The sequence below is a fragment of the Ursus arctos genome, unplaced genomic scaffold (assembly GCF_023065955.2).
Source record: "Ursus arctos isolate Adak ecotype North America unplaced genomic scaffold, UrsArc2.0 scaffold_12, whole genome shotgun sequence".
NCBI classification, from domain to species: domain Eukaryota; kingdom Metazoa; phylum Chordata; class Mammalia; order Carnivora; family Ursidae; genus Ursus; species Ursus arctos.
Genome location: NW_026622786.1, coordinates 6,476,910 through 6,504,844, shown reverse-complemented (window position 1 = coordinate 6,504,844; position 27,935 = coordinate 6,476,910). Strand labels below are relative to the sequence as shown.

Here is a 27,935-nt window from a genome sequence, read left to right as displayed (position 1 = left end):
AACAGAACTTTCAGAGCTCTGTGAGCCCAGTTTCAGTTAAAATCATTACATAGACTCACCTGAAGCAGTTGCTCTTTGTGACTCAGACTGTGGTTTAGGTGCTGAATGTGTTGCTCATGGGTTCTAATCTCATTGTATTTTTCAGTCTCCAGGGTACGAAGCTGTTGGCTCTTACTCTGCAATTCTCCTTGGAGCTGCAGCAAGGCTTTTCGTAATTCCTGAATTAAACAGATTCCCTTTTGCAAACAATCTAAAATTTTCACATCGTTACTACATTGGGAGGCCTTAAAAGTTTCAAGGCATACGGAATAAAATACAAAGTAGCAGAAAAGTGCCATTCTTACAGTTACTCTAGAAACAATATACACGAATCAAATAGGATAAGGGAAATTGTGGGAACGGTGAACGGCAAGAAGATGTAAATTTCATATTACATAGTTCAATACTTACTCTCTAGTTTAAAAATCATAGATCTATATAACTACTAAGCAGAACTCTGTTCCACTGTAACCATGGATAAGCTCAAGGATAGAATATTCCTATCATCCTTTTACATCTTAAAAAAAATGGATAGCATATGCTCTAACCTAATAAGATAAAGGAACCACTTAAGAATTGTTTTATTTTTTTAAAAAAGATGTGGCTAATTGTGCATGCCATTCCTTTGCCCTTGGTGGTTGTTCCCCACTATTCTGTCTTGCTAACCTTTACCTACCCTTCAAGAATAACCCCAGATAGCTCCTCCTTCATGAAGCTTTCCCTGCTTCCCTTCCTCAGCCCCTCCTGTATATTCCTACAGGACCCAAACATACCTCATTTCGGTATTTACACTAAAATTCTGTTTATGTGACTGTCTCATACTCAACTACAAATAATAGGAAAGAGCTTGTGATATTGACTCTTGTATTTCCAGAACACAGCCCAGTCTCTCGCACATGGTATGAGGGCAATAAATGTCAAACAGAATTACTTAGATTAAGCAAGTGGCTCAAGGATTCAACACAAACTGTCCTGATAAAAAGTTATTATCAGGGCAAAGTCAGCATCTCTGACCACAGAACGACTGCTGATTTACCTGGTTATGTCTCCAAGATGCCTCTTTCTGCTGTTCTCTTTCTTGGGCTGCAGCCTCTACAAACTGCACACATCGTTTGGCATCAGCCAGTTGCCGTTCTTTTTGACGCACTGCCCTCTGGAGTTTCTGTATTTCAAGCTGGCTGTAGAACAAAGCACTCTGAAGATCAAGCAGAGCCACCTGTTGCTGAGCTGGGGAAGTACCCTCTGAGTTCTGGAAAAAGAGTAAAAATCATAATCACAAGGAGGACAAGCGCCGAGCAGCTGAGAAGACCAACAAAATCAGAACTGTGACCGAAAATGGCACTTCCTCAACTGGAGTCTCGCCTCCTGCCCTAAGTGACCCTCACATACATGAAGTTGTCCCAGCTGGCTTTGGTGCAGCATTTCTCGAAGCTTTGCCATTGTGTCATTTTGACCTTCAATCACCTGGTACAACTCCTCGGTCTGAAATGAGACAGGGAGTACTGAACACATTAGTAAACTGAAAATAAATTCCATGATCTCATCTGTACACATTTTAGAAATACCAATTTATATTACACTACAGTTTCTCTAGACTAACATCTGTTAGTCTGACGATCTATTTCTACAAAATACGGAATGCGTGTCTACTTTAATGGAACGAATCATTTCCTCACAGGTCTCTGACTGCCAAACATTTACCTCATTTTCCCTGCTCTTCAGAGTTTCCTTGAGGCTTTGAATTGTACCATCCTGCTTCTGAGATGACTCCTGAGCAGACTTTAGTTCACAGCTCATTTCATTCAGTTTCTCTTGAAGAATCTGAATTTGGCAAAGAAAAAATGTTTGTTAGGTCAATTTCTTTTAACTTCAAATGCAGCCAGAAAGTCCTTCCTCAAATCTAGGTTTAAAGGATTTTCTAGAGAATATTACCTTGTTAATTTTCCCCCACATGTAGTAACCATTAAAGCCCTAAATCATTCATTAAGATTTTACATGAGATTACATTCAAAGTAGCAGGAAATATGAAATACTTCCTTCAATATTCAATTGCTTTAATTCTTATGTACTGTGCTTTCTCTGTAATGGGCAGCTGTACTGGGCACTTGTCCACATGAGTCACTGTGGGTCACTGTGGATTCTTTTTTTTTTTTTTTTTGAGAGAGAGAGAGAGCACGTGCATGTGTGCAGAATGGGGGGAGTAGGGGCAGGGAGAATCTTAAGCAGGATACTGCCTAGCGCAGAGCCCACTGTGGGGCTCGATCTCACGACCCTGAGATCATGACCTGAGCTGAAATCAAGAGTCAGAAGCTTAACCAACTGAGTCAGCCAGGTGCCCCTCAATGTGGATCCTTTACACAAAGACCAAGGAGCTCTGCTATCTAGGACAGGACGGAACAGTACAAGGATACACCAGGCCAGAAGCTCAGCATTCAAACTGTGGGCATTGATAAAATTTTCTTCTAAGCAAATGTTAGACTTCTTGGGCTCTAAAGGGGTAAGAAGTTAAGCTAAAATCAAAAGTATAAACTTCCTGTCTTGGTGCCTTATACAGTTAAAGACTACATTCAAGTTTTAATTACAGATCTAAAAGACACCAGAAATTCTTATCTGTGCACAGCAGGCTAAAATCTTGATGAGAGATAAAGGAAAGAACTATACTTTTAATCAAAAATATTCCTCAGACCAACAGGAATACACAGTATCCATCTCCCAAGTCCTACTCAGAGAGGTTAAGAGCCTCAGCTAGAGCCAGTCACGTCCTCAGGAAGCCCTGTGATCTCCAAGGACCTGGACTGATCATACCTTGTTGGTGGCCTCTGTTTGCTGGATTTTTTCCTGGAGTTCTGCCAAGTGGGAATCAGATACAGACTGCTGAGTTATAATGGTCTCATCTGAATTCAGCTTTTGTTGTTTGAGTAACTCTTCAGTCATGGGCTAGGAAGAAGCAGCAAGACAAGCATGTTGAGCTAAATGTAGCCAACAATAAATTTTATCTTCAAATGTCTCTGGCATCTTTTGGCAGAGACTTAGAAAACCAAAATTGTCACACGAATTATCAGTACGAATTCCTAAAGACAGTCCTGTTCCTTATCAAGAGTACTGATTCACTTCCACCCTCTCAATATTCCCTAGCTCCCTCCCTATCTTTCCCTGGGAACTCACCAAATACTACATGATGACCAAATATGCACTTTATCCTATTTCTAATCAGGGAATTCCATAATCAAACCTCTATCATCCCTAAGAGCTAGAAAAGGTACATTTCAACAATGCCCATCCACAATATTGGAAAAATGGGCAGATTCTGAATATTGACTATGTATTATAATATTTTATCAATACTAAATTTCCTAAATTTGGTAATTATGTTGTCGTTATGTAAGAGATGTTCTTGTCTTTATGAAATATATGCTTATTTAGTATAAAGAGTCATAATATCTGCAACTAATTCTTAGATGATTTAGGAACAAAGAAAATACTGTGTCTATATAGACAGTGGGAGTGAAACAGCAAATGTAGCAAAATATTAGTAACTGGTGAATCTGGATAAATGTTAGCAATTTGTGAATCTGGGAGTTCTTTGTATTTCTCTCACGACTTCTCCATAAATTAGAATTGATTTCAAAATAAAAAGTTTAACAAAAAAATTAAAAATAAATTTTGAAATCTTTCATGGTCTGGGAAGGAGGTTTGTTTTACAGGAATATCAATTCACCAAAAAGATTCAGGAGGAAAAAAAACCACATATTGTTTATATAATGTAACAATAAATCAGGCTAAGATAAACTTACCAAACTGGACCTAATGTTTATTATGAGCTAATGGTACTAAAATAAAACTGTAGGAATTCACTGTGGCACTAAAATCCATCTCCTTTCTCCCTGACCCTTCCTATCCATCCCCTACTCCAATTAGGAAAAATATAAATCCATTAGGAAGAGAAAAAGGCAACTGCTGTTCATTTTCCCTTTCCCTCACACTTTCAAATTGACTACCACCTTCTAGGCAGTGGGGTTAGAGCTTACCTTAAATCCCTTCCTGACAGCAACTGACTGAAAGTATTAAGAGTTCAGAAAAAAACTTTTATTCTTCCAATGCTATTTATCGATTTTTTAAAACATCTGTTAAGTATAATATGCAAAGCACTGTGGGAGTTGGGAGTTAGGAGCTATATAATAAAGGAACAAGGAAATACACAAAATACCAGATAGTAACACGCCCTATGCTGTAAAACAGAAAAGCATTACAGAGTGGTAAAGTTACTCCAAGGTGGCTGACCAGTTACTTTAAACTGGTTAAATGGAGACCTGCAGGACAGAAAGCCAATCCTGTAGAACCGAAGCAGAAGGAACAGCTAATGAAAAAGGCTTACAGTGGCTATGAGCCGGGGACAGAAAGGTCTACGTGGTTAGGGTAGCACTTTCCGATAGAAATATAATGTGAGCCATGTATGTAATTTAGATTTTGTAGTAACTTCATTGACTAAAGTGAAAACTAAATAGGTGAACTCAATTTCAGAAAATATTTTATCTGAGCCACTATATTATATCCAAAGAATTATCATAGACAGGTATTCAATATAAAAATTATCAACAAGGTATTTTACTTTCCTTCAGTCTCTGAAATTCCGAGTGTACTTTATACACACAGCATATCTCAGTTCAGACTAGCCACATTTCAAGTGCTCAACAGCCACATAAGGCTAGTGGCTACCTTGAGGGCTAGCACAGGGCTAAGGCGTACTGAGCACAGGAGAGGAAGCCAGGGGCCAAGTCATACAGAGCTTCTACACCAGGGTTAATGAAGCTGGAGTTCATTCTCACTGAAATGAGAACGGATTGCAGTGTTTTTAAAAGAAAAGTAATGCAATGGTATTTATATTTTTAAAAAGGTCACTATAGCTGTGGTGATTGGACTGGGGAGCACTACTAGGAGCACGGAGACCACACAGGAGCCCGCTTCAGTAGTGTAGGTGAGAATAGTGGCTGGGATTATAATGGTAGGAATGGAGGAGGGGAGAAATAGATCTATTTGTATATGTTTCGAAAGGAGAGTCAACAGGTCTGGAGGGCCAGAGAGGAAGAAAGAGAAAAGAAGCAAGGATGACTCCTAGAAAAATTGAGATATTTGTTGTTGTGGGTGTTAACAGGGAGCCTTGCCTGAAGCACTGTGAATTATGTCACACCATGGGAGAGATAACTGTGTAAACAGATATTCACAACAATTCTAACTGATGAAGAAATAATTTTATCATTTATTTAATGATAAAACATTCTCTGTGAAACTCGGCTTCTCAGTTCCTCAGTGTAAAACACCTTTCCAGTGATATCTATTATAAATATTCTTCAAATTTAAGCCATAACAAGCAGAATTCAAGAAAATAGCTGCAAGTTTAAAATGGCGGGGAAGGTGGTCCTATTTATTCACTTTAAATCAAAGAATCTCAGAGCTGTGAAGGAAACTTTATAAACTAACCATCTGGTGTAATCCTATCGTACATTGGAAGAAACGAAGACAGAAAGGCAGAGACTTAGAGAAGATAAGGAATGTCCGAAGCTACAGAGAAAAAAATGAGGGAAAGGGTCCAGTTAAACCAGATGCACTAAAGCTGGGAATATATCTTTCAATCTCTATAAGCCCACTGCCTACCATAATGCCTGGAATATTGTAGGGACCAAAAGTTTCTGTTTAATAAGGGAACAAGAACAAGAACAAACAAATAAAAACAGGCCTGTCTCCTAAATGTTCAGTCCAATGCTCTCTAATCCTTCGGTGGCTCTTTATAAATAAGACCAGATAGATAGATATTTAACAAAGACATTTCAACAGCAACTTTAAAGCCAAAGAATGCCACAGAATAGTACATGATGAATCTGATTTAATCTGAACCCATCTCGGCATTAATAATCATAGGAAATCTCTAATTCTGTAAATGTAACGTACTGACCTAAAGTCTGGAAGATGTTTGTTTTTGTCTTTATTTATAACATGTTATTACTGAACATCTCAGAAAAATGTCCTTTCAGATAACGGTCTGCCAAAAGACCACTCAGCAAAGTCCCCTGAGTTAATAGCTCAGAATGAATTCTTGAGAAATATCAAGTACATAAACCAATCATTCCTAAAACGATTTTATAAAACCTGAAATCACTAATACTCAATTTGGCTGAATCAGTGCTAATTTCCAGACTATAGGTTACTAAAATCATGTTACAATACTAGTGTAATTTTAAATTAAACTGTCCTTGACTCATTTAGGACAAAAGCTTTCCAGCATCAAAAAAGAGAATTGCTTCCAGGCCTGATGTTGCCTAACATAAGACCTTTAGGCTAAAAAGGCAGTTATTTAGATCTTCTGTGTTAACAGCATTTTTCTTGGCACTTCCTAGTCCTCACAATAGCAAGTCTTAGATCTGGAACTGCTGCAGTTTTCTATCCTACGGCTAATACAATAACAATATGGCTAATACAATAAACAAAAGAGCTATGAACTAGCATAAAAGGCCTAATCTTTGAGGAGCATCTAATGCCTACACCTTCTAAAGGGCCTAATCTAGATTATGTAGCTAAACTGTGAGAGGGATAAATTTTCCATAGCCACACAGGGGCAGACCCTAGTGTTGCAAGGCTTAGAGCAAAGATCTGTGAATTTAGATAGAAAAGGAAATTGCACATGAACCAGAGCTGAATTGATGTTTACTAAACGACCACACCTCTCCTATCATCGCTTTTCTAGTTCAGGGCCACACACTAAAGAAGTAAATTACCAGCTAGAATAAAGTTTCAATATCTTTCTTTAGATATTTAAACTACCTTGGGTTTTCAAGCATAAATTCTGTGGAAGGCAAATAAGTCAATTAGCATAATGGCAGAAAATTAGTAAGCAGGAATACTACACTGTTGCTATTTTTCTTTAAGAAAGAAGAGAAAGAAAAAAAGCAATCAGAAGGAACTCTGATGATGATATTTAATAGTGCACAGAATGGGTATGTGGAGGATTAAACAAAGGAATCAAAACGACCTTACAGAACAATCTTGCTCTTTAGGATGGGAGCTTTTCTTTGTATTTGTAGTAGAATTTAACTAAAGGAAAAATTTTTTCTTTCATGGTTTTTTCTTTCTACAAGCTAAAAACAGAAGTACCAAAACTAATTTGCACTTATTTCTACTCTTTCCACATTTGTTCAGAGGGACAGAAAAAAACAGTCTGCCTTTGTCCCAGTTAGCTCGGGTTTGGACATAAAGCACAAGCCTTAAGGAGCTTAAAAAAGTCAACCATACTTAAACAACAGATCAGGGGCCCCAAACACAGATTTTATATACATACACCCTGAGCCCAATTTAATCTATTTCCCCCCACATCCTTAATTTTTGGAGAAAATGGCGTAGCAATTAAATGCATTATTCTTTAAGCTGAATGTTTTCTCCTTCTTCTCAATGTTTTATTACTCTACAATCAGTGAAAAGAATGTAAGCCAAGAATGTCAGATCTTTTCTGACAGCAGAAAGATCACAAACTACAGTTTTAAAGGTCTATTTTTTTCCAATGTCCAAATTTAATGAAGCAAAGGGACTCGACCTAAAGGTACAGTTACTATAGTTTAAATGTGCTCATTAGGATGACAATTTTCTTCAACTGAATCCCTAAAGAATCTCCTTGGAATCCTTACGTTACAGAAAGAAGGTTCTTTATTTAAAATAAGTATTATTTAATTCAATGAACATCAGGAAACGTGATTTCATATACAGAATTAAAAGGTTTTGGCTGAGAATGGTTAAGAATCTTTGGCTCTTCCTTAGTTACTTAATCTGGAGCTTTCCTCATCTCTAAATTGAAAGCCTGCATGAGACATCTTTAAAATCCTTCCCAATCCCAAAATTTGTTGAATCTAGGCACCAAATGATAGTATTTTTAATTAAATGTGAAGGAAAAAAAACCTCTTGTTTTGCCTGTAATTTCCTAATTTTCTTTACTTTTTTACAACACTGGCCATACTCGAGGGGGGGAAGGGCTTATCTGCCATCTACCCTATCCAGACTGTTTGTAGATCCTAATACGAAAACACCATGTTTAATTTGTGACATCTATGTCTGGTTGCAGAAATACTGTAAAACTCAAATTCAACTGTGAAGCTCCACTGGAAGAAAAGGAAGCAAAAGAAAAGAAATACGGAGCATTAGGCATTCTAATCATTTTATACAAGTTTTTTTTTATCCTTTTTCATAACACTTCATATATGTTTCTGACAGTTTTATGTAAATTTAAAAATATTTCTCCCATTTTTCTTCTAAGTTCTTACTGCGATGCAAATTTTATATATATTAGAACAATTTTTCAAAAATTTCAAATGACAATAATATCATTTATTATCAAGCTCTAAATTTCTGGGATGATGTTAACTGGTAGCAGGCTTTCCAAAAATGCCTTCTAGATTGTCCACCTTTGTAATGGTATCACTAAATGATCTGTACCAAGTAGAACAAGCCAGATGTTTCACAAAGTTAACTGAACTTAGCATTCATTGTTGCTCAAAAACAAAATAGCACCTGTATATAGCTGAATTTAAAAGGTTAATATGAAATCAACTGGGCAGAAATGAATAGCTCACATTAAGATCAACTGCCATCTTATAGTCACTAAGAAATTCCAGACTACAACGGATGAAACTCCTATCACCCAATAATAGAGGAAACCTGTCTTAATGTCAAACATCCTCTTAATAGAGCCCCGTAGGCAAACTGGCTGTGAACAGCTTTTGCTATGTGTTTTAAATGACGACACTTGAATTCCCAGTTTCTTTTTCATCGTTAGTCCTCAACTGACTTATTTATTATAAATATTGCCCAGATAGTACAATACTTTGATGGGTTAATAGGTTTTCCCCAAACCTTTACCCTATGCCCTAATCGGCTGGAGACGTACCTTTGTGGGACGAACACTTGATGCTCTAGGGAGAACTAACTAGAGAACTCCCTCATGGAATGGGAGAAAACATCTCTAAATCTAAAAATGAAAACAAAGCAAAAAAAGGAGGTGGGGGACAGAAACAGAGGTAAGAGGAAAGAGTTCTAGTGCCAGATATAAGATTAAATGTTTTTTATAGGGTAAAAGTCAATTAAAAATCTCTTCTTGCCTAAAAATTCTGTGATTTTGATAATTAACAGGAAGGCCAATAGATAATGAATGTTACAAGGAGAACTATGAAAAGCCAATTATTTGAGTGTGAACCACGTTTACTAAAATGAGACACAAGTAAAGGTGCAAAAAAAATGGGCTGATTAGTTCTCTCAAGTGTAGAATATTAACCTTCACCTCGACGAAATCACGTGAAGCCTGAGGCCAGCTAACTATAATCAGAAAGGCCCTATGTAGCCATTTTGTATACCTGGACCCGAAGTGGCAAATAATCTTCACAGAGATCATCCCACAGCTCCTGGAGGTCTGAAAGCTCCAAAGCATAACTCACAGGTGTCTTGTAAAGGGGTTTCAAAGACCGGTTAAGGAAACCGGAACTAACTCCATCTGTCATGATATGGCCAGGCCTGGCTCCAGGTGGGCTGGATTTCACTGGAATAGGAAGCTTGCTCCCCCGGGGGCTCTGGATAGGCTTATAATCAAGACCTTTAATCATGTTAAGAGCTAGCTCCAGCTTGTGGTTACACATATGCTGTGGAGCCTGTTCATCTGAACAACAGTCACACTTTACAAGTTCCTTTGCACTTCTCTCTGTTTCCTCATCCTTTTGCTGTGGAGGACTAGCCTGGACACTTGCATCCAAAGATTCCACAGAGGATCCCGGTGTCCCTTCCTCCATGCTTTCTCCATCTGGGGGTACCTTTGTACTTGGTAAATCCGGTGGCCCAAGCTCAGACAATGCCGGTTCTTCAGTGCAAATACTGGTCGACCACCTAGTAGAAGGACCACACGAGATACTTCTGGCCACCTTTCGAGGCACCTTACAAATGGCTTCATAGTCAGAATCAGCAACCCGCAAGGCTGCACAACCACGGCATCTCCTGGGTCGGTTTCCAGCACCTTCCGAAGCATGGCAGCTGTGTAGCTCCTGAATCTGATCCTCATTTTCTACCCAACACTCAAACCCTGAATAGGCAAAGTCTTCCTGGAGCAGTGCAGAGTATCTTACATCGGGTAAGCCGGAAATGTCAACCGTCCCATTCCCCGCCCTGGTTTCCGTGCCAGAGTCATCGTTATTCTTACGATACATGCTAGCAATGCAGAACTTGAGGCGGTCCTTCTCCAGCAGCAGCTTTTGCAAACGCTCAATTGAAAGAGCTTCGATCCGGGCAATAACGGTGTCGAATCTATAGATCCGATCAAGCATGAAAGCACACTTGCTACAAGCAAATTCGGCTTTGCCATCGCGGGCGACATCCTTGCCCAGGACATGCGAAAGCAGAACCTGGAGGTTGAGCTTAGATGCCGTGTGGAAGATCCAGCGCCGCTGGTTTCCACACAGCTCCCGGGCACAGATCCTGCAAATCTCCTTCATCTTCTCTCCTAGTGATTGACGAGCTTCCCTGAGGCGGCTGCTGCTTGGTGTTCAATCACCGGCGCTTGGTCGCGCTCCGTCTCCCGCCTCGGTGTCCTCCGGCCGGCATGGCACACTCCGGTGGGATCCCCACTCTGCAGGGGCGCACCTCCGCCACCCGCGCGCTGGCTCTGGGTACCAGAGTGGGCAGCCCCGCCCCTCGGGAAGGGGGCGGGCGTAGAAACGCCTTAAGGGGATGCTGAGAGACAGCAGCGCAGGCCACGCTCGCAACCTGCCATGTCTCCACCAGCTGTCTCTCCCGCCAGCCGCCGCGTCCCCAACGTCCTCCCTTTTAGCAGGCTTCGTTTGCGGTACACCAGCAGCACCCTGCTGCTGACGCAAAGACTCGGAGATCAAGGATCAGATTTCAAGATGGCGCCAGCGTCTCGGCGCCTGCGGCCAGCGGCGGGTTCCTCTGGGAGCTGTAGTCCGGGAGGCCGCTCCCCGCTCTGCGCATGCGCGGTGGCGAGTGCGTCCCCTCGCCCCAAATCGGATTGCCGCTCCTCGCGTGGAACCAAGACCTGGCTGCCTGTGGGTACCGGTGGACAGCAGGACGCGCGCTGGCCACTGCCAGACTGCTTTCCTCTACTAAGATTTCACCCAACAAACGCACCAGTTCCCTCGTGGATCCTCCCTCCCGGCCTAACGAGATGACCCGAGGATCTGCGTGGGGAGGAGAAAGTTGAATGCCCTCCCCTCTCTCTGCGGGAAGTGCCACGTACTCTGGATGGAGCAGTCTGGCAGCGCCACTAGGTACCGCTGCGCGCCGCCTCCCTCCCGCCTGCAGCTCCACCTCTTCTTCCTACCCAGTCCCGGGCGGGATTAAAAGGCCCTGGGGGGGGGGGCGCCTGGGGGGCGCAGTCGTTAAGCGTCTGCCTTCGGCTCAGGGCGTGATCCTGGCGTTTTGGGATCTAGTCCCACATCGGGCTCCTCCGCTGGGAGCCTGCTTCTTCCTCTCCCACTCCCCTGCTGTGTTCCCTCTCTCGCTGGCTGTCTCTTCGTCACATAAATAAATAAAAAATCTTAAAAAAAAAAAAAAAAAAAAGGCCCTGGGGCTGCAGCGGCGGGCGGGGAGACAGGATTGATAAACCAGAGGTGGTAGGGCGGATTTTGGGAGGGTACATTCAACTTCTCCCTCCACGATTGGGAGTATCTAGAGAAGAGGACAAGTGTTTCTCCTACTCGCAGTGTCGGGGGTGGGTGGTGGGTTTAGCACTGCTGGACGATTTGCCCTTTTTTAGAAAAGAAATCAAGAGAGGACACAAAGCAGTCACTTGAGAAAAGAGTCCGGCAAATACCAAATACCACGTGAATGCAGCTGGTTAACCAAGGTTTTTAAAATAAGAGAAGATGGGCTTTTTCAAGAAGTGGGCACCTGAGAAGAGTAGATTACCATCACCAAATTCTCCAGGTTCACGTGGACTGCAGTCCCTATTTTGGGGGTGTGGAGGGTTCACAAACTTCAGGACAAAAGACCTAGCTTCTTTGAGCAAGAGTACAGTGTCAGGGAGTACTGTCTGCAGAATTAGGGCTGGGCATTTCACTGACTTCAATTAGTACCCTGTCTTATCAACAATATACAATTGTCACCCCACCCTTGGGTATAGAACTTAGAATGCACACAAACGGGGGTGGGGGGTAAACTGGAGCTCTGAGTAGGAGGAATCCAGGTGTCAACTTCCATTTATAATAAAGAATTCCCGTCTTGGCTTGAGTGGCAGGCAGACGCCAAAACAGCCCCAGCAATCACTTGGAGTCCCCCAGACCAGGGCATTTCCCAGTTACAAAAATGCTAAATTTCACTGGCTTGCCCTTGAGAGAGGTTAAGGCCAGTAACAGTCTTAAATTTATGAACCTCATCTCTAGGACAGAGCCCATACTCCTAAACAGGAAGACGTTAAAAAAGCCTTCAATAAGAACTCAGAATAAACCACCAGACTTTCTATGGAGAATTAAAAGAGATGATTTAGAAGTGTTTTAACTGTGCTTGGCTCATTGAATACTAGCTTATACTTTTATTTCACTGTTATAATAATGGGAATATTTTAAGATAATTTTAAAACTTTATGAGGCTGTGCACACTTCAGATTGTATTGTTCTCTTATTTAATCACCAAAACAAAATCTTAGTAGGTCCATCATGAGAGAAGAACAGTCCTTTGATCTTTGGGGTTTGGGAGGCTAGAGAACTTTGCATATGTTATTTCACCTGAATATGCATGTTCTGGCCCTAAAACCAAGAATGTAAAATAGACTTCCAAGTAGAACTCACTACAGCTGCATTTTTGCCTGCTTCTAGGTATATGAACTTCAAAGTCAAAAGAAAATAAACAATAATCTTTGAAATCTGTAGTGATCTATAGAGAGGCAAGGAGTTTCTGGACTTACCGACCAACAGTGTGCCTGTCAGGACTATACCCTGCTGTACCCTGTCTGAAGTATAGTTCTGAAGAGCTGAAAGAACTCAAAGGTCCAGAAAAGTGCAAATTAAGACATTAATCAAGTCCTCATCCTTAATTGATAATGCAAGCCGCATTTTCTTACTGGGGAAAAGGCTGATGAAACAAAGTAATTAATGAAACAAATTACTTTTCAGGAGCAAATTAAATAATACTTTGTAGTATTCTCTATTCCTTAGTAAGATTTTGCATCTGATTAATAGTCTCTAAACTTTAATGACAGTATATAAGTAGCTTGGTGTAGAAGTGCAAATCAGTATAAATGAAGAAAAGGCAGTTTATCATTGAAGACCAGGTTTGCTAGATAAAAGATCATACAGAGAGAGCTATATATATCTAGGCTTCCAACACAGATAGGAATAAATCACTCAACAATCAAAGAAAATTTGAAGATAGCACTCTATTCACTCCTAGAAAATATATTTAAAAACCATTATTTTGAAGTGGATAGTAAACTATTAATAATACTAGAACTAGTCCTATTATGATTATGTGGTATAGAACAATTGTATCCCAACTAAAAGATCACAAAACTTTGTGGTATATAGATAACAAAACTTGAACATAAAAATTAAAAAAAAAAACTTACGTGGCACCTGAATGGCTCAGTCGGTTAAGTATCTGACTTCGGCTCAGGTCATGATCTCAGGGTACAGAGATGGAGCCTCATTGGGCTCCCTGCTCAGTGGGAAGTCGGCTTCACCCCTCCCTCTCTCCCTCTGCCCCTCCCCCTGCTCTTGTACACTCTCTCTCTCTCCCTAAAATAAATAAATAAATAAAAAACCTTAGAAAAATCAGGTGATAATAAATTCAGAAGTTCATGGTCCTTATCAATATCATCTTGGTCAAGATTTTGTATTTAGTTAATACTGGCTACCTATGGGGTGGGAAGTAAAATTGGGCATTGAATAGGAACATTTACTTTTTTTTTCTATATATATACCATGTGTCATTTGAATTTTTGGAAATAAATGTGTATTCATGTATTATTTTAATTTTTTTTTAAATTAGAAAATATTCAATAATTAAAACTAAGACTTGTGCCAATTTAGCACACTAATATCAGAGTCCAACTGGTAACACTTGAACCTAAAATGAGAATTTTTTAATATATATGATAACTACATGTATTATATATGTGGACAACTTATATAAACAAAGATTAAAAGGGGATATACAAGTTAGTAAATAGTCGTTATGTCTGGAGAGTGGAATTATGGATATTTATTTTCTTCTTCCTTCATTTATATTCTATAATATTCTGTATTAAGCATGAATTACTTTTGTGATAAGACAAAAAAATGTTACTAAGAAATAGGTAAGATAAAAACATTTTGATATACAATACTAATTGGTAATAAAAAAAAAAAACAGATACCCACAACACGAATGAATCTCAAAAGCATATTAAGTGAAACAGTCCATATACAAGTTAGTACATTCTGTGTGATTCCTTTTACTTTAAGTCTAATAACAAGAAAAATTGAATCCATGGTGATAGAAGTGCAGAAAGTGGTTATGAGGGATGAGATAGGGTAAGAATTGGTTGCAGAGGAGCACAAAGGAATTTTCTGGGATGATGCAAATGTTCATATATTGTTTTGAGTGAAGGTTACATGGATGAGTACAGTTCTCAAAGTTCATTGAACTGAATGCTTAGATCTGTAGATTTTATATATGTTAGAGTAGTTCAATAAAAAATAAAAAAGAGGAGGGGCGCCTGGGTGGCACAGGCGTTAAGCGTCTGCCTTTGGCTCAGGGCGTGATCCCAGCGTTCTGGGATCGAGCCCCACATCAGGCTCTTCCGCTGAGAGCCTGCTTCTTCCTCTCCCCCTCCCCCTGCTTGTGTTCGCTCTCTCGCTGGCTGTCTCTCTTTGTCAAATAAATAAATAAAATCTTAAAAAAAAACTAAAATTAAAAAATTAAAAAGAGGAAATAAATGTAATAAAATACGTATTACCCATAAACTTCTAATCTGAGAGATTTTTTTTGTTAGGAAGTAACCCCTACTTTATCGTAAGAATAGCTTTGAAAATTGGGAAGATAAACTATGGCCTAGAAAAAAATTCTAATAAAAGCCCAACTGCAAATTCAAAACTTTATAGTTCCTATCCATAGGAGCTTTGAAAAACATTTTATATGCATGCATGTGCACACCACACATATATGACTGAAGCAATGCATGCTGACAAGGTAAGACTTGGGGCTTCTGAGATGATTTAGAATAGGATAATTACTTCTAAAACTTACCAAGTTACATGTTAAAGGAAAATTGGACTGAGAACAGGTTTCATATTATGATAAGCTGTTATGAATTAAATCGTTAATTTTATATATCAGCAGTTTACCCTTAAAATGTATTGATAAATGCATTCACAGCACTTACTAACTATATGTGCTAGTTAAATCATTTATATCTGGCCCTTAATTTCCTAATCTACAAAGTAAGCATGTTGAATTTAAACAGTAGTTTTCAAACTTTGGCAGGCATCAGAATTCTCCTGGAGGGCTTGATAAAACAGATTGCTGGGACCCACCTCCTAGAGTTTCTAATTCATTTTGCCTGGGGTGGAGCCCAAGAATTTGCATTCCTAACAAATTCCTAGATCATGCTGATGCGGCTGTCTGGGAATCACACTTTTGAAAACCACTGAATTAGAGCTATCCTAAACTGTATTCAGAAAAGTCTCAGTCAAAAGATTAGAAGTTCTGCAGGTAAATAGAAAAACCCATCAATGAAGAACTACTTATAGATTGTCGAATTTAGAGAACTATATTCTCATTTGAATCAAAATTCTAAGTAGTAGTATGGTAAAGATTTTTGCACTATCTCTATTTTGACCTCTAGATTTGGGGGCCTGGGAAGTATCTCTCAGAACCATAGCCACTTTTGTAACCACTATGTTGTAGTGCTTCTAAGACCTAATTCTGGGCTGGTAAGGCGTTTCCAAGAGAATTAGAGAGATGGAAAACCCCATGACCCAAACAGTTGTGTTAGGTTTCATTGCCCTAGTTATGACATTGGAAATAGCTGTTCTAATTACTAAAAACTATGTCACCCCCCCAAAAAGGTGATTTTGGCAGAGAAGCTAAAGCAGATGAGGAAACGCAAGAATATCAAAGTAAACCCAGCTGCTTTATGGAAACGCAAGCATGTGCATGACTCCCCTGTGACGCTGGAAATTTTTAAGAAGCCAGAAGCAATCATGCTTTGCATTAATTAATAACGCAGCATTTTGAAAGACTTGTTTTAAAACCAGGAGATTTACCAGTTCAACTACAGATTGCAATATGGTCATCAGCAGAATGCATCTTAAAATAGTAAAGAATCTTTCAAGTAAAGTTATTAAATACCTATAGCTGTTTAAATGAATTTTATTTTTTTTAAGATTTATTTATTTCAGAGAGATCGAGTTGGGGGGGGGGCAGAGAAGGAGACAAGTAGACTCCCCCCTGAATGGGGAATCCCATGCTGGGCTCCATCCCAGGACTCAAGACCATGACCTGAGCAGAAATCCAAACCAACTGAGCCACCCAGGTGCCCCAAGTGAATTTTAAAGTGTATGTTGAGTCAATCAACCAATGAGCAAGAATTTGCACAAACTCAGTATGTCTTTCCTCTGTCTTCAGTGAGCTTTCAGTTTAGTTGAGGGGAAGAAAATGTGCATGCTAAAATTATATAAATTGACGGGCAAATGAAATGGTACTGACAAATTCAATATGAGTACAGACAAAATTGAGATTGTTATGGGCTGAAATAGTTGAAGGGGACAAGAGTGGCACTTGAGATGGGTCTTAGGATACTAGAAACAAAAAAAGGGACTCCAGAAAAAGAAAAGGGCATCATCAATAGTCTTAGAAGTGGGCTGGATCCAGCGCTAACCTGTAGGTAAAGGGAGATGTTGGGGACTTCGAGGGGCATCTGAATGGCCTGGTTCATCCTACTAGATACAACTTATCCTCAATAATTACTCATTCAGAGTACACATATGAAGAGGTAACTGTAAGCCAGATACTATGCTGTGGTGCTATGGAAGTCTGGTAACTAGAATTTAATGTTTAGCAAAGACAAAAGAATTTGGACTTAATGTTAAGGACTTGAACAAAGAACGGCATGGTGAAAACTCCATCTTAGGAAAATGAGCCAAACAACAGGATGGACTGGAATTTCAGGGAGAGATTTGGGGATGGTTATAGGAAGACCTGCTAAAAAGCCATTGTAGTTATTCATATGTAGGGTAATAAAAAAAAGTCAGTGAGGGGGCGCCTGGGTGGCACAGCGGTTAAGCGTCTGCCTTTGGCTCAGGGCATGATCCTGGCATTATGGGATCGAGCCCCACATCAGGCTCCTCCGCTATGAGCCTGCTTCTTCCTCTCCCACTCTCCCTGCTTGTATTCCCTCTCTCACTGGCTGTCTCTATCTCTGTCGAATAAATAAATAAATAAATCTTAAAAAAAAAAAAGTCAGTGAGAATGCAAGCTGGTGTAGCCACTGGAAAACAGTATGGAGATTCCTCAGAAAGTTGAAAATAGAGCTATCCTATGACCCACCAATTGCACTGCTAGGTATTTACCCCGAAGATGCAAATGTACTGATCCGAAGGGGCACCTGCTCCCCAGTGTTTAGAGCAGCAATGTCCACAATAGCCAAACTATGGAAAGAGCCCAGATGGCCATCGACAGATGAATGGATAAAGATGTGGTACATATATATACAGTGGAATAGTAAGCAGCCATCAAAAAATGAACTCTTGCCATTTGCAACGACGTGGATGGAACTAGAAGGTATTATGCTAAGTGAAATAAGTCAATCAGAGAAAGATAATTATCATATGAGCTCACCAATATGTGGAATTTAAGAAACAAGGCAGAGGATCATAGGGGAAGAGAGGAAAAAATGAAACAAGATAAAACCAGAGAGGGAGACAAACCATAACAGACTCTTAATCAAAGGAAACAACCTGAGGGTTGCTGGAGGGGAGGAGGATGGGGAGCTAGGGTAACAGGGTGATGAACATTGGAGAGGGTATGTGTTGTAATGAGCACTGGGTATTATATAAGACTGATGAATCACAGACCTGTACCTCTGAAACAAATAATACATTATATGTTAATTAATTGAATTTAAGTAAAAAAAAAAGTCTGGTGTAGAAATGGAAGAAAAGTGGTAAATATGAGAATCATTTTGAAGGAACAAACAGCAGGATTTGATGACACATACATAGAGGATGAAGGAAAAGAAATGATTAAAGATGAAGATTAGGTTTTTGGTCTCAAAGACTGGTAGAAAACATGGTCTCAATGAACAGACATGTGAGCATTGAGTCCATTTGCAAAAAGATAATGAAAAATTTGATTAGGAACATGCTGAGTTTAGGTGACTGAGAAAACTAAGTGGAAAAAAAAACTAACTGGGGCTCTTCGGCAATCAAAGCACAGGTGAGGTGGGGACAGAGTTTCAAGAATGAGAGGAAGAGTTAACATTGTCGAAAGCTAGGGAGAGATTAGTAGGAGAGATAAGGTCAGGCATATCATTTTCTGTAACCCTAACTTGTAAACTTGGGACTTGCAACCTTCAGAGTTGTTATCTTTAATTCCTCAGAATCCTTCCCTATCAAGTTAAACACTAAATTTCGGATTCTTTTTCTGGACATCTCTAGCATGTTCAGAAATGTTGCTTCATATTTTCACTACATTTTCTATTTCAGGTTCTTGAAACCTAGAACCTGAACCACGTCACTAGGCTTAGAAGCTTAACCCTCTAATCATCCTCCATACTATTTCCAGAACATTCATAGTAAAAATCCACCATGTCCACTATAGGATGAAGTCCAACCCTCAGCTTGGCATTTCAATATCTCTACAGAAAGATCCTAATCTACTTTTCAGCTACATCTCATACTCCTTCCCTAATCATACGGTAGGGTGACAGGATATAAACTGTTTTATTACCTGTGTGCCCCGCCTCCCTCTTTTCTAATCTGACGGTTAGGCCCTTAGCATTATCTTAACTTGGGAATTTTTGCAGAGCAAAGAGCAGAGGCTGAAGTCAAATGCATTTCCTGACTTAATAAAATTCTACACCAGGTGAGAAGTTTAAGCCAGGTGTCCCAGTGGGAAGAGTTAAAAGAGAACTGTCTTTGAGGTCAACAGAAAAGGAGGGGGGTGAGATTTCACTCAGATCAGAAAGAGACTGGGGATCAGAAAGTAACAGGGATCCACCTCCATTCCATATTAGTGCCCCAGGGAAGCAGCAAGACCTGGGGGGAGAAGGCAATGGGTGACTTGGAGAGGCGAGACTGTGTCAAGCAGTTCTGGCTCCATAGAAGACTCTAATACGGCGAGCTGTTAGAGTTGGCAGAAGAACAAGAACCATGCTTGTTGGGGAAGGGGTACTTCAGGGGTGGACCAACGGTAAGAGTAATCCCTTGATTCTTTGGCACCTGATAAAAATCTCACTTTCACGTAACTGAGAGGGTAGGGAAGAATATATGTACCAAACGGATGAAATTGAACTTGCTGCTAGCAGGATTAGGATAGGAACTAAGGGTAACATTCAACTGATTTAAGGAAAGGAACGTGGTATTTCCTGCATAACTGAATTTGTGAACTAAGAGTCATACCCACTAAGAACCTTCTGTAGGTGTTCGTTGAGGCTCAGTCCTAGGCCCTTTTCACCTCCTTATTTTTATTTTCTTTCAATATCATCTTATCCTTTCCCATTTTTATACCAGTAACTTTCCATTTATATCTTTATCACAGAATTTCCTCTGAGCTTGATGGACACATGGGTTGCTTCCATATCTGGGCTAGTGTAAATAATGCTATCATAAACAAAGAGAGGTGATTTACCTTTTCAAATTAGTGTTTTTGTTTTCTTTGAGTAAATACCCAGCAATGGAATTATTAGGTTATATGGTAATTCTATTTTTAATTTTTCAAGGAACCTCCATACTGTTTTCCACAGTGGCTGCACCAGCTTGCATTCCTACCAACAGTGCACAAGGGTTCCTTTATCTCCACATCCTTGCTCACCAACCCTTGTTATTTCTTGTGTTTTTTATTTTAGACAGTCTGACAAGTGTGAGGTGATATCTGATTGTGGTTTTGATTTGCATTTCCCTGATGATCAGTGATGTAGAGCATCTTTTCATGTGTCTGTTGGCCATCTGTCTGTCTTCTTTGGAAAAATCTCTATTCAGGTCTTCTGTCCATCTTTTAATTGGATTACTTGGGGGTTTTGGTGTTGAGTTGTATAAGATCCTCATATATTTTAGATATTAACCCCTTATTAAATATATTATTTGCAAATATCTTCTGCCATTCAGTAGGTTGATGTTTTGTCTTGTTGATGGTTTCTTTGGTTGTGCAAAATCTTTTTATTTTGGTATAGTCCCAACAGTTTAATTTTTCTTTTGTTTCCCTTACCTGAGGAGATGTATCTAGGAAAATATTTCTAAGACTGATGTCAAAGAGATAACTGTCTATGTTTTCTTCTAGGATTTTTATGGTTTCAAGTTTCACATGTAAGTCTTTAAAATCCATTTTGTGTTTATTTTTGTGTATGGTGTAAGAAAGTGGTTCAGTTTCATTCTTTTGCATGTAGCTGTCCAGTTTTCCAAGCATCATTTAGTGAAGAGACTATCTTTTCCCCACTGTATATTCTTTGCCTACTTTGTCATAGATTATCTGGATTCTCTATTCTATTCCAATCACCTAGGTGTCCATTTTTGTGCCAGTACCATACTGTTTTGATCACAACGGCTTTGTAACATATCTTGAAATCTGGGATTGATACGTCCAGCTTTTTCTTTTTCAAGTCTGCTTTGGCTATTCAGGGTCTTCTGTGATTCCAAACAAATTTTAAGATGATTTGTTCAAGTTCTGTGAAAAAATGTTGTTGGTATTTTGACAGACACTGTATTAAATGTGTAGATTGCTTCGGGTAGTATGGATATCTTAACAATATTGGTTCTTCCAATCCATGAGCATGGAATATCTTTTCATTTGTATCATCTTCAATTTCCTTCATCAAATTCTTACAGTTCTTGGAGGACAGGTCTTTCACCTCCTTAGTTAAATTTATTTCTTGGCATTTTATTATTTTTGATGCAATTATAAATAGGATTGTTTTCTTAACTTCTCTTTCTACTACTTTATTATTAGTGTATAGAAATGCAACAGATTTCTGTATATTAATTTTTTATCCTGTGACTTTGCTGAATTCATTTATCAGTTCTAATAGTTTTTTGGTGGAATCTTCAAGGTTTTATATATATATTAGTATGTCACCTGCAAATAGTCAAAGTTTTACTTCTTCCTTACCAATCTGGATGCCTTTTATTTCTTTTTCTTGTCTGACTGCTATGGCTAGGACTTCCAATACTACATTGAATAGAAGTGGTGAGAGTGGACATGTTAAGGTATGTTCCCTCTAAACCTACTTTGTTGAGAGTTTTTATCATGAATGGATGTATTTTGTCAAACGTTTTTCTCTATGAAGATGATTGTATGTTTTTTAATCCTTTTTCTTGTTAATGTGATGTATCACATTGATTGATTTGCAAATATTAAACTACTCTTGCATCCTAGAATAAATCCCATTTGATGGTGGTGAATGATTTTTTTAATGTATTGTTGGATTTAGGTTGCTAATATTTTGTCAAGGATTTCTGTATCTATGTTCATCAGAGATACTAGCCTATATTTTTCTTTCTTTTGTAGTATTTTTATCTGGTTTTGGTGTAAGGGTAATGCTGGCCTTGCAGAATGAATGGAAGCTTTCCTTTCTTTTCTATTTTTTGAGATAGTTTAAGGATAGGTATTAATGATTCTTTAGTGTTCAGTAGAATTCACCTGTGAAGCTGTCTGGTCCTGTACTTTTGTTTGTTGGGAGATTTTTTATTTTTTTATTTTTTTTAATTCCTGATTCAATTTCATTGCTAGTATTTGGTCTGTTCAAATTTTATATTTCTTCCTGATTGGAAGTTTCTATACTTCTAGGAATTTATCCATTTCTTATAAGTTGTCCAATTTGTTGGCATAAATTTTTCATAATATTTCCTTATAATCCTTTGTATTTCCGTGGTATCAGTTATTTCCCTTCTTCTTTTCTGATTTTATTTGAGTCCTCTGTCTCTCTCTTCCTCTCCCTCCCCCAACTCTTGCTCTTACTCTCTCTCTCCCTCTTTTTTTTTAATGAGTCTAGGTGTTTATCAATTTTGTTTACCTTTTCAAAGAACCAGCTCCTGGTTTCATTGATCTGCTCTATTGTTTCTTTTGAGGTGCTTTGGACAGTATGTTTCTAGATATCGATAAATAATCATTGAATGACTAAATGAATAAATCAATGCCTTTCCTTTTCATCTCTTATTAAAATCTTACTCATTTCTTACAGATCAGAATCTTCACTGCCTACCGCAGCTCATGACCTTTTGTTCCTTCTCTATGGCTTTATATTTTGTTTCCATCAGTGGCTTCCTAACCTTCCAATTAGGTTATCATCTCTAGAAGGTAGAGACTAAACCTTATACATCTTTGTGTTCTTTTTCCTTCTTGTTACAGTACTTTGTGCATTGTAAATGCTCAATAAATACTTTTCATGAAGCTGTAATGAAATCCCTTATTTTTCCACCTCCTTTGCCGCCCTAAAGGGTGAGGACTACAAATGCTTTAGATGATAAGGCCTTTTTCTATGACATGTTAAAAATGAACGTTATGTCTGGAAGACAATGATGTTGAGTGAGGATTTATAAGTGAGTATCCACCTTCAACATTCATCAGCTTTAAGAAGAGGATACTGAAAAGCTGCTTTGAAAAAGATCTCCTTATATGAAGTTGGCTGGAGCTGCCTGAGCTACTAATCCCTGCAAGGTTTCAGTCTCTGCCTTGAGCATTTAGTGTTCTTGCCTTAACCTCCACGTCAGATCTCTCCATGGTAACACTGGAATGTTTGCTATTTTAAGAACTACGCCTCACTGCATGCAGTGCTATTTACATTAGGTTCCAAACAAGGCATAAATGCAATGGCTCGAGTGTCTGCTGATTTGTGTGAGTGGGAAGGTCCTGATTGCTTAATGGATGTCTCACCCTAATTCTGTTGTCCTCTTTCATTTTTCAAGGCAACCACAGTGAAATTACATGTTATTAAATATTTTACTGGAGAAAAACTGGGGAATAGAAAAATAAAACAAGAATTCTTCCAGATGTTTGCAAGCACAACATCTCCCCTTGCATTTACACCCTCTAGGTCTGGTTTCGTTTAACAGGTTCTTTGAAATGAAGCTTCTACTTTCCTGTAGAAAGGAATAATGTCAATAACTGGAACTATCACCAGCTTTTCAGAGCACAGGTCTTTCACCTGCAACTTTGTGAATATAGTCATGAAGGAAGAGAAAAATGCTCTATAAACTTCACTTTATTAGATTTTCTTTTTGCTAAAAAAGATGTGGACATGTTGCTTCATCATGGCAGCTCTATCAAAAAGTTCCTGAGTACTCTGATCACAAGGACATGCTCTCGATCTGAATGGACATGAAGGATTGGAAGCAAACATGGAGTGATGTCAATGGGTGACATGTCAAGTTTATGGCTTTCTTTGCTGCTGTTCTATGGAGTTAATTATACGATAGAAGGTCATAAGTATTGTGTAAGTATGGCTAAAATGAACGCACAATATTTGGTGTTTTCTTGCCTTAACCTCCTTGGAATGGAAAAGGAAAACAGCTTGAGGGATAGTAAAATCAATTAAATCAAATAATCTCTATCAAAACTGTCTCTTACTTGAGGGATAGAAGGCTCTGAGGTGAAACTTCCTGTACTCAGAGATGATACCCAGTCCCAACTATCAGACTGAGATCCTCTGAGAAGTACTGACCTATGGGAAATGGGGTAAGAGGAGTGTTTTCACTTGGACAACTCAAACCTAGACGGGTAAAGTCAGTGAGCTCTCCTTCTAAAGCCCAACGGTGGTGTTCTCAGCTGTGAGGGGTCAGGGGAGGTGGAGGAAGTGAGTCAGTCTCCAGAACTCTAGGGATGGCCTTGCTGGAGATGAGGGAATTCTTAAGGCTCTGCAGAGCAGGCCCAGAGCTTAGGAAATGAACTTGTGCCTTCCACATTGTGGGGGTGTGGCTTCTGTGGTGAGAGGTGGCATGGCAGACAGGTTGAGGATACAGTGGGAGTAAGATGCTGCTACTGTTGGCAGACAAGGATGAGGCCCACAGTGAAGGCTTGAGCTGTCACAGACAGCAGGAGCGGTCACACCTGACTGTAGACAGAGGGGGGAGACAGAGTACTTTATAATTGGTTTTATAATGTTCTTTGCCCCTATCTAATTCAAGAATGGACTAGATGAAGCAGTTAATAGCTGTGTCAAACCATGATTTGCTATCTCATGAGATGACATCAATTATCTGCTCAGTCAATCCTCAGTCTAAACAACCCCTTTAGAAAGGATTGCCTTTCTAAAATGCAAATCATATGCTTTTATTCCCCCTTGCTTAGCTTTTTTTAATTCTCGGTTGCTTGTAACAGGAAGTCCTTAGCTTGACATTTACGGGATGTCCAGTTATGTATTCTATCATTCTCTAACACTTAGCATATATTTGGTAATACCAATTTCTCCCAATTCCTTAACTATGTTCCTATCACTATATATACTGTTCTTGCCTATAATGCATTTCTATTTGTTGCCTGGGGTACTCAGCCTTTAAGACCCAGGTCAAGACTAACTTCCAGGTGAGGCTTCTTTGACTTTCAAAGGTAGTGTTAATCCCTGTCATCTGTGGGTTCCTTTAGCACTATGCATGTATTTCTGTCTCTTCATTTATCATCCTGTAGTTCTTTGTTTATATGCCAATTTCCTATTGGACTATAAACCCTTTGGAACCTAAAACCCCCAGACCAGTGGTTCTTACTGAGCAATTGTACTGTCTCCTAAAGTGCATTTTCCAAATTCATGGGGTGTTTCTTGTTTTTATTGTCATCACAATGATGACTGGAGCAATGGGTGCTACATAACTTGCAATGGGCAGGGCAAAGCATTGTTTCAAATTCTGAATGACATCTATCTATCTGTCTGTCTGTCTGTCTGCCTATCTATCTGATTCTAGTTTATATGAAATGCATAAAACAAGCAAATTCATTCAGGCAAATTCATTAATTTATTATAACAGATTATCAGGAACTGGGAAAGGGAAGAATGAGGAATTATTGTTTCATGGGTAGTTTCACTGAAAAATTCTGGAAATTTTGGTGCACTTATCTTCTGAGAGCTGGTTTTGAACTTTGTCAGTAGATCTTTTTTGGTCAGTGATATACGTGTACATTTGTGATACTAGCTCTTCAGAATAACAGTGGTGAATATGGGTTTGAACCCACATAAATCTATGTTCAAATTCTGACCTCACCACTTACTGCCTTAATAACTTGGGTTAAGTCATTTCATCTAAATGGTTTCCCTACTTGCCAAGGGGCCTTTATCCTACTTACTTCACAGGTTGTAATGAGAGTTGGAAAAAACTGCATGTTCAGTCGTCCACACAGTGCTTGGAGCAAAATCAGGACTCAAAAATAGGTCCTTCATCTTTCCCTTCACTGGCTAGCAGCATCACACTGTTTCATGGACACTTAATAAAAGCTGGGTCTCCAGGGACGCCTGGGTGGCTCAGTCAGTTCAGTATCTGCCTTCCGCTCAGGTCATGATCTCAGGGTCCTGGGATCAGGTCCCATATCAAGCCCTGCATTGTGCTCCATGCTCAGTGCGGAGTCTGCTTCTCCCTCCCCCTTGCCATCCCCCCACTCAAATATGAATAAAATTTTAAAAAATATTTTCACTGTAGGGGTCCCTGGGTGGCTCAGTCAGTTAGCGTCTGACTCTTGATTTCAGATCAGGTACATGATCTCAGGGTTGCAAGATTGAGCTCTGTGACCTGCTTGTGCTGGATATGAAGCCTGTTTAAGATTCTCTCTCTCTCTTTCTCTCCCCCTCCGCCCCTCCCTCCCACCCACCCCTGCTGGCACACTTGTGCATGCACACATGCATCCTCATGCATTTTCTCTCTCTTAAAATTTTTTTTCACTTCCAATAAAATTATGTTGCTTTCCATTACCAACATGTTACCACTATGATTGTAGTAGGAATAGTTTTAGTATTATTAGTAACTCTATAGGATTAAAATGTGAAATTTTGTTTTGTGCTTTCATTACTGAATGACTTTTAAATGCTCCATGGGGCACTGGTGAGGTAATACAACTTTATATAATCACCTGAACCTAGAACTGAATTCTGTGATATATAGAAACACAATGTTAATATACAGTGAGTTTTTCATGAATTGAATTGCTATGAAAATGAAGAAAGGGTGGTTTTTTGTTTCATTTGAAACTTTACCAAGAGGTTTTCACCTTGGCATTGTCACCCTCGTTGACTGATGGCATTCCCCTTGCCAATTTTGAATTGTCAGTATAACATGACTGTGTCAGGCTACAGTTGAAGCTCTGACATTCACTTGATTTGCCATCCAGATACACACAGGTGTGTGTATCACTCTTCATGTCTGCTAATGTAATTGTGCTGATGCGTTTATATATTAAAATAAACGTTATTTTATTATAAATTATTCTTGTTATGTCTCATATGTTACTATACCTCACAGGGTTGTTTTGAGGCTTATACTAATTTGAGTGAATATATAAGGTTGGGAGAGCAGCATCTGGCCCACAGAAAATACTACAATATGTGAAGTTACTACAATTGGAAAGCTGTTGAATATGCATTGATAAATATTTTTAAATTGCACTTGGAATATGTATCTAAGAAATCTTGTGACTCCACTTCTGGGTTTTACATTATCATAATCTGAACCATTTGAGTGTAACTAAACGTTCCCAAGGTGTTATAGAAAGAGCTTCAATACTTCTTTTTGTCTAGGAGATTAAAGTGAGATATCATTCTCATTGTGACCAGTTTGCCCTGTACCGTTCACACTCTGTGTGGTCCTCCTGGGGATCAATCACAGAAACTGACAACTTTGAGTTTAGTCTTGGCCTATAGAACAGTCTTTCTAAGAAGAGACAAAGAAGCACACTCTTAAATACAGAGAACGAAGCTGCCAGAGGGGAGGTGGGTGGGTGGGGGGATGGGAGAAACAGATAAAGGGGCATAAGACGGCACTCATCTTCATGAGCACTGAGAAATGTATAGAACTGTTGAATCATCATTTTATACACCTGAAATTAATATAACGCTGTATGGTGATTACGCTTGAATAAAAGTCCCAACAGAAAGTTTGCAGATATTTCAATATGTATCTTGTAAAAAGCCTATGAACTTTATTTTCCCCTTCTATCTGCCCTACTACATGTATACACATCATTTCCTGAACTTGTTAACCAGAGCTTTCTTTTTTTTTTTTTAAAGATTCTATTTATTTATTTGACAGAGATAGAGACAGCCAGCGAGAGAGGGAACACAAGCAGGGGGAGTGGGAGAGGAAGAAGCAGGCTCCCAGCGGAGGAGCCTGATGTGGGGCTCGATCCCATAACGCCAGGATCACGCCCTGAGCCAAAGGCAGACGCTTAACCGCTGTGCCACCCAGGCGCCCCTAACCAGAGCTTTCTAACCAAAGCAGAGCCACAGGCCAGGAAGTTTACAAGTATAGCCGAAATAGTGATTTCTTCTGTCCTCGTCGCGGCCCAAGCACCTAGACTGACGACCTCCAAGTAAGACGCTCCATCCATTTACTACTGTACCTTGCAAATATTACCATTATCTATTTGTGCGATGACACAGGAGAGACGGGAATCACTGCTTTAGGCTAATTCTTCTCCCCGTTCGTTTTACCCTGACTCCAACCTCTCCATATGTGAACCAGTAAGTTAAACCT

The 27,935-nt window shown here is 39.4% G+C and overlaps 1 protein-coding gene across 49 annotated transcripts in view; it reads right to left on the bottom strand.

Annotated features, from left to right (window-relative positions):
• The window catches only part of PDE4DIP (phosphodiesterase 4D interacting protein), a 166,885-nt gene that overhangs the window by 68,260 nt on the left and 70,690 nt on the right, over positions 1-27,935 (bottom strand). For 23 of the 49 annotated variants that reach the window (XM_048216389.2, XM_048216361.1, XM_048216365.1 and 20 more), the window contains 5 exons: positions 2,845-2,976; positions 1,741-1,860; positions 1,429-1,521; positions 1,076-1,288; positions 60-218 (listed from right to left, as the gene is read on the bottom strand). In XM_048216389.2, coding sequence (XP_048072346.1) covers positions 60-218; positions 1,076-1,288; positions 1,429-1,521; positions 1,741-1,860; positions 2,845-2,976 — 717 coding nt within the window. Of the gene's footprint in view, positions 1-59; positions 219-1,075; positions 1,289-1,428; positions 1,522-1,740; positions 1,861-2,844; positions 2,977-9,428; positions 27,551-27,935 lie in introns of those variants that run through there. The other 26 variants (XR_007189307.2, XM_048216343.2, XM_048216345.2 and 23 more) reach the window with 3 other exon arrangements.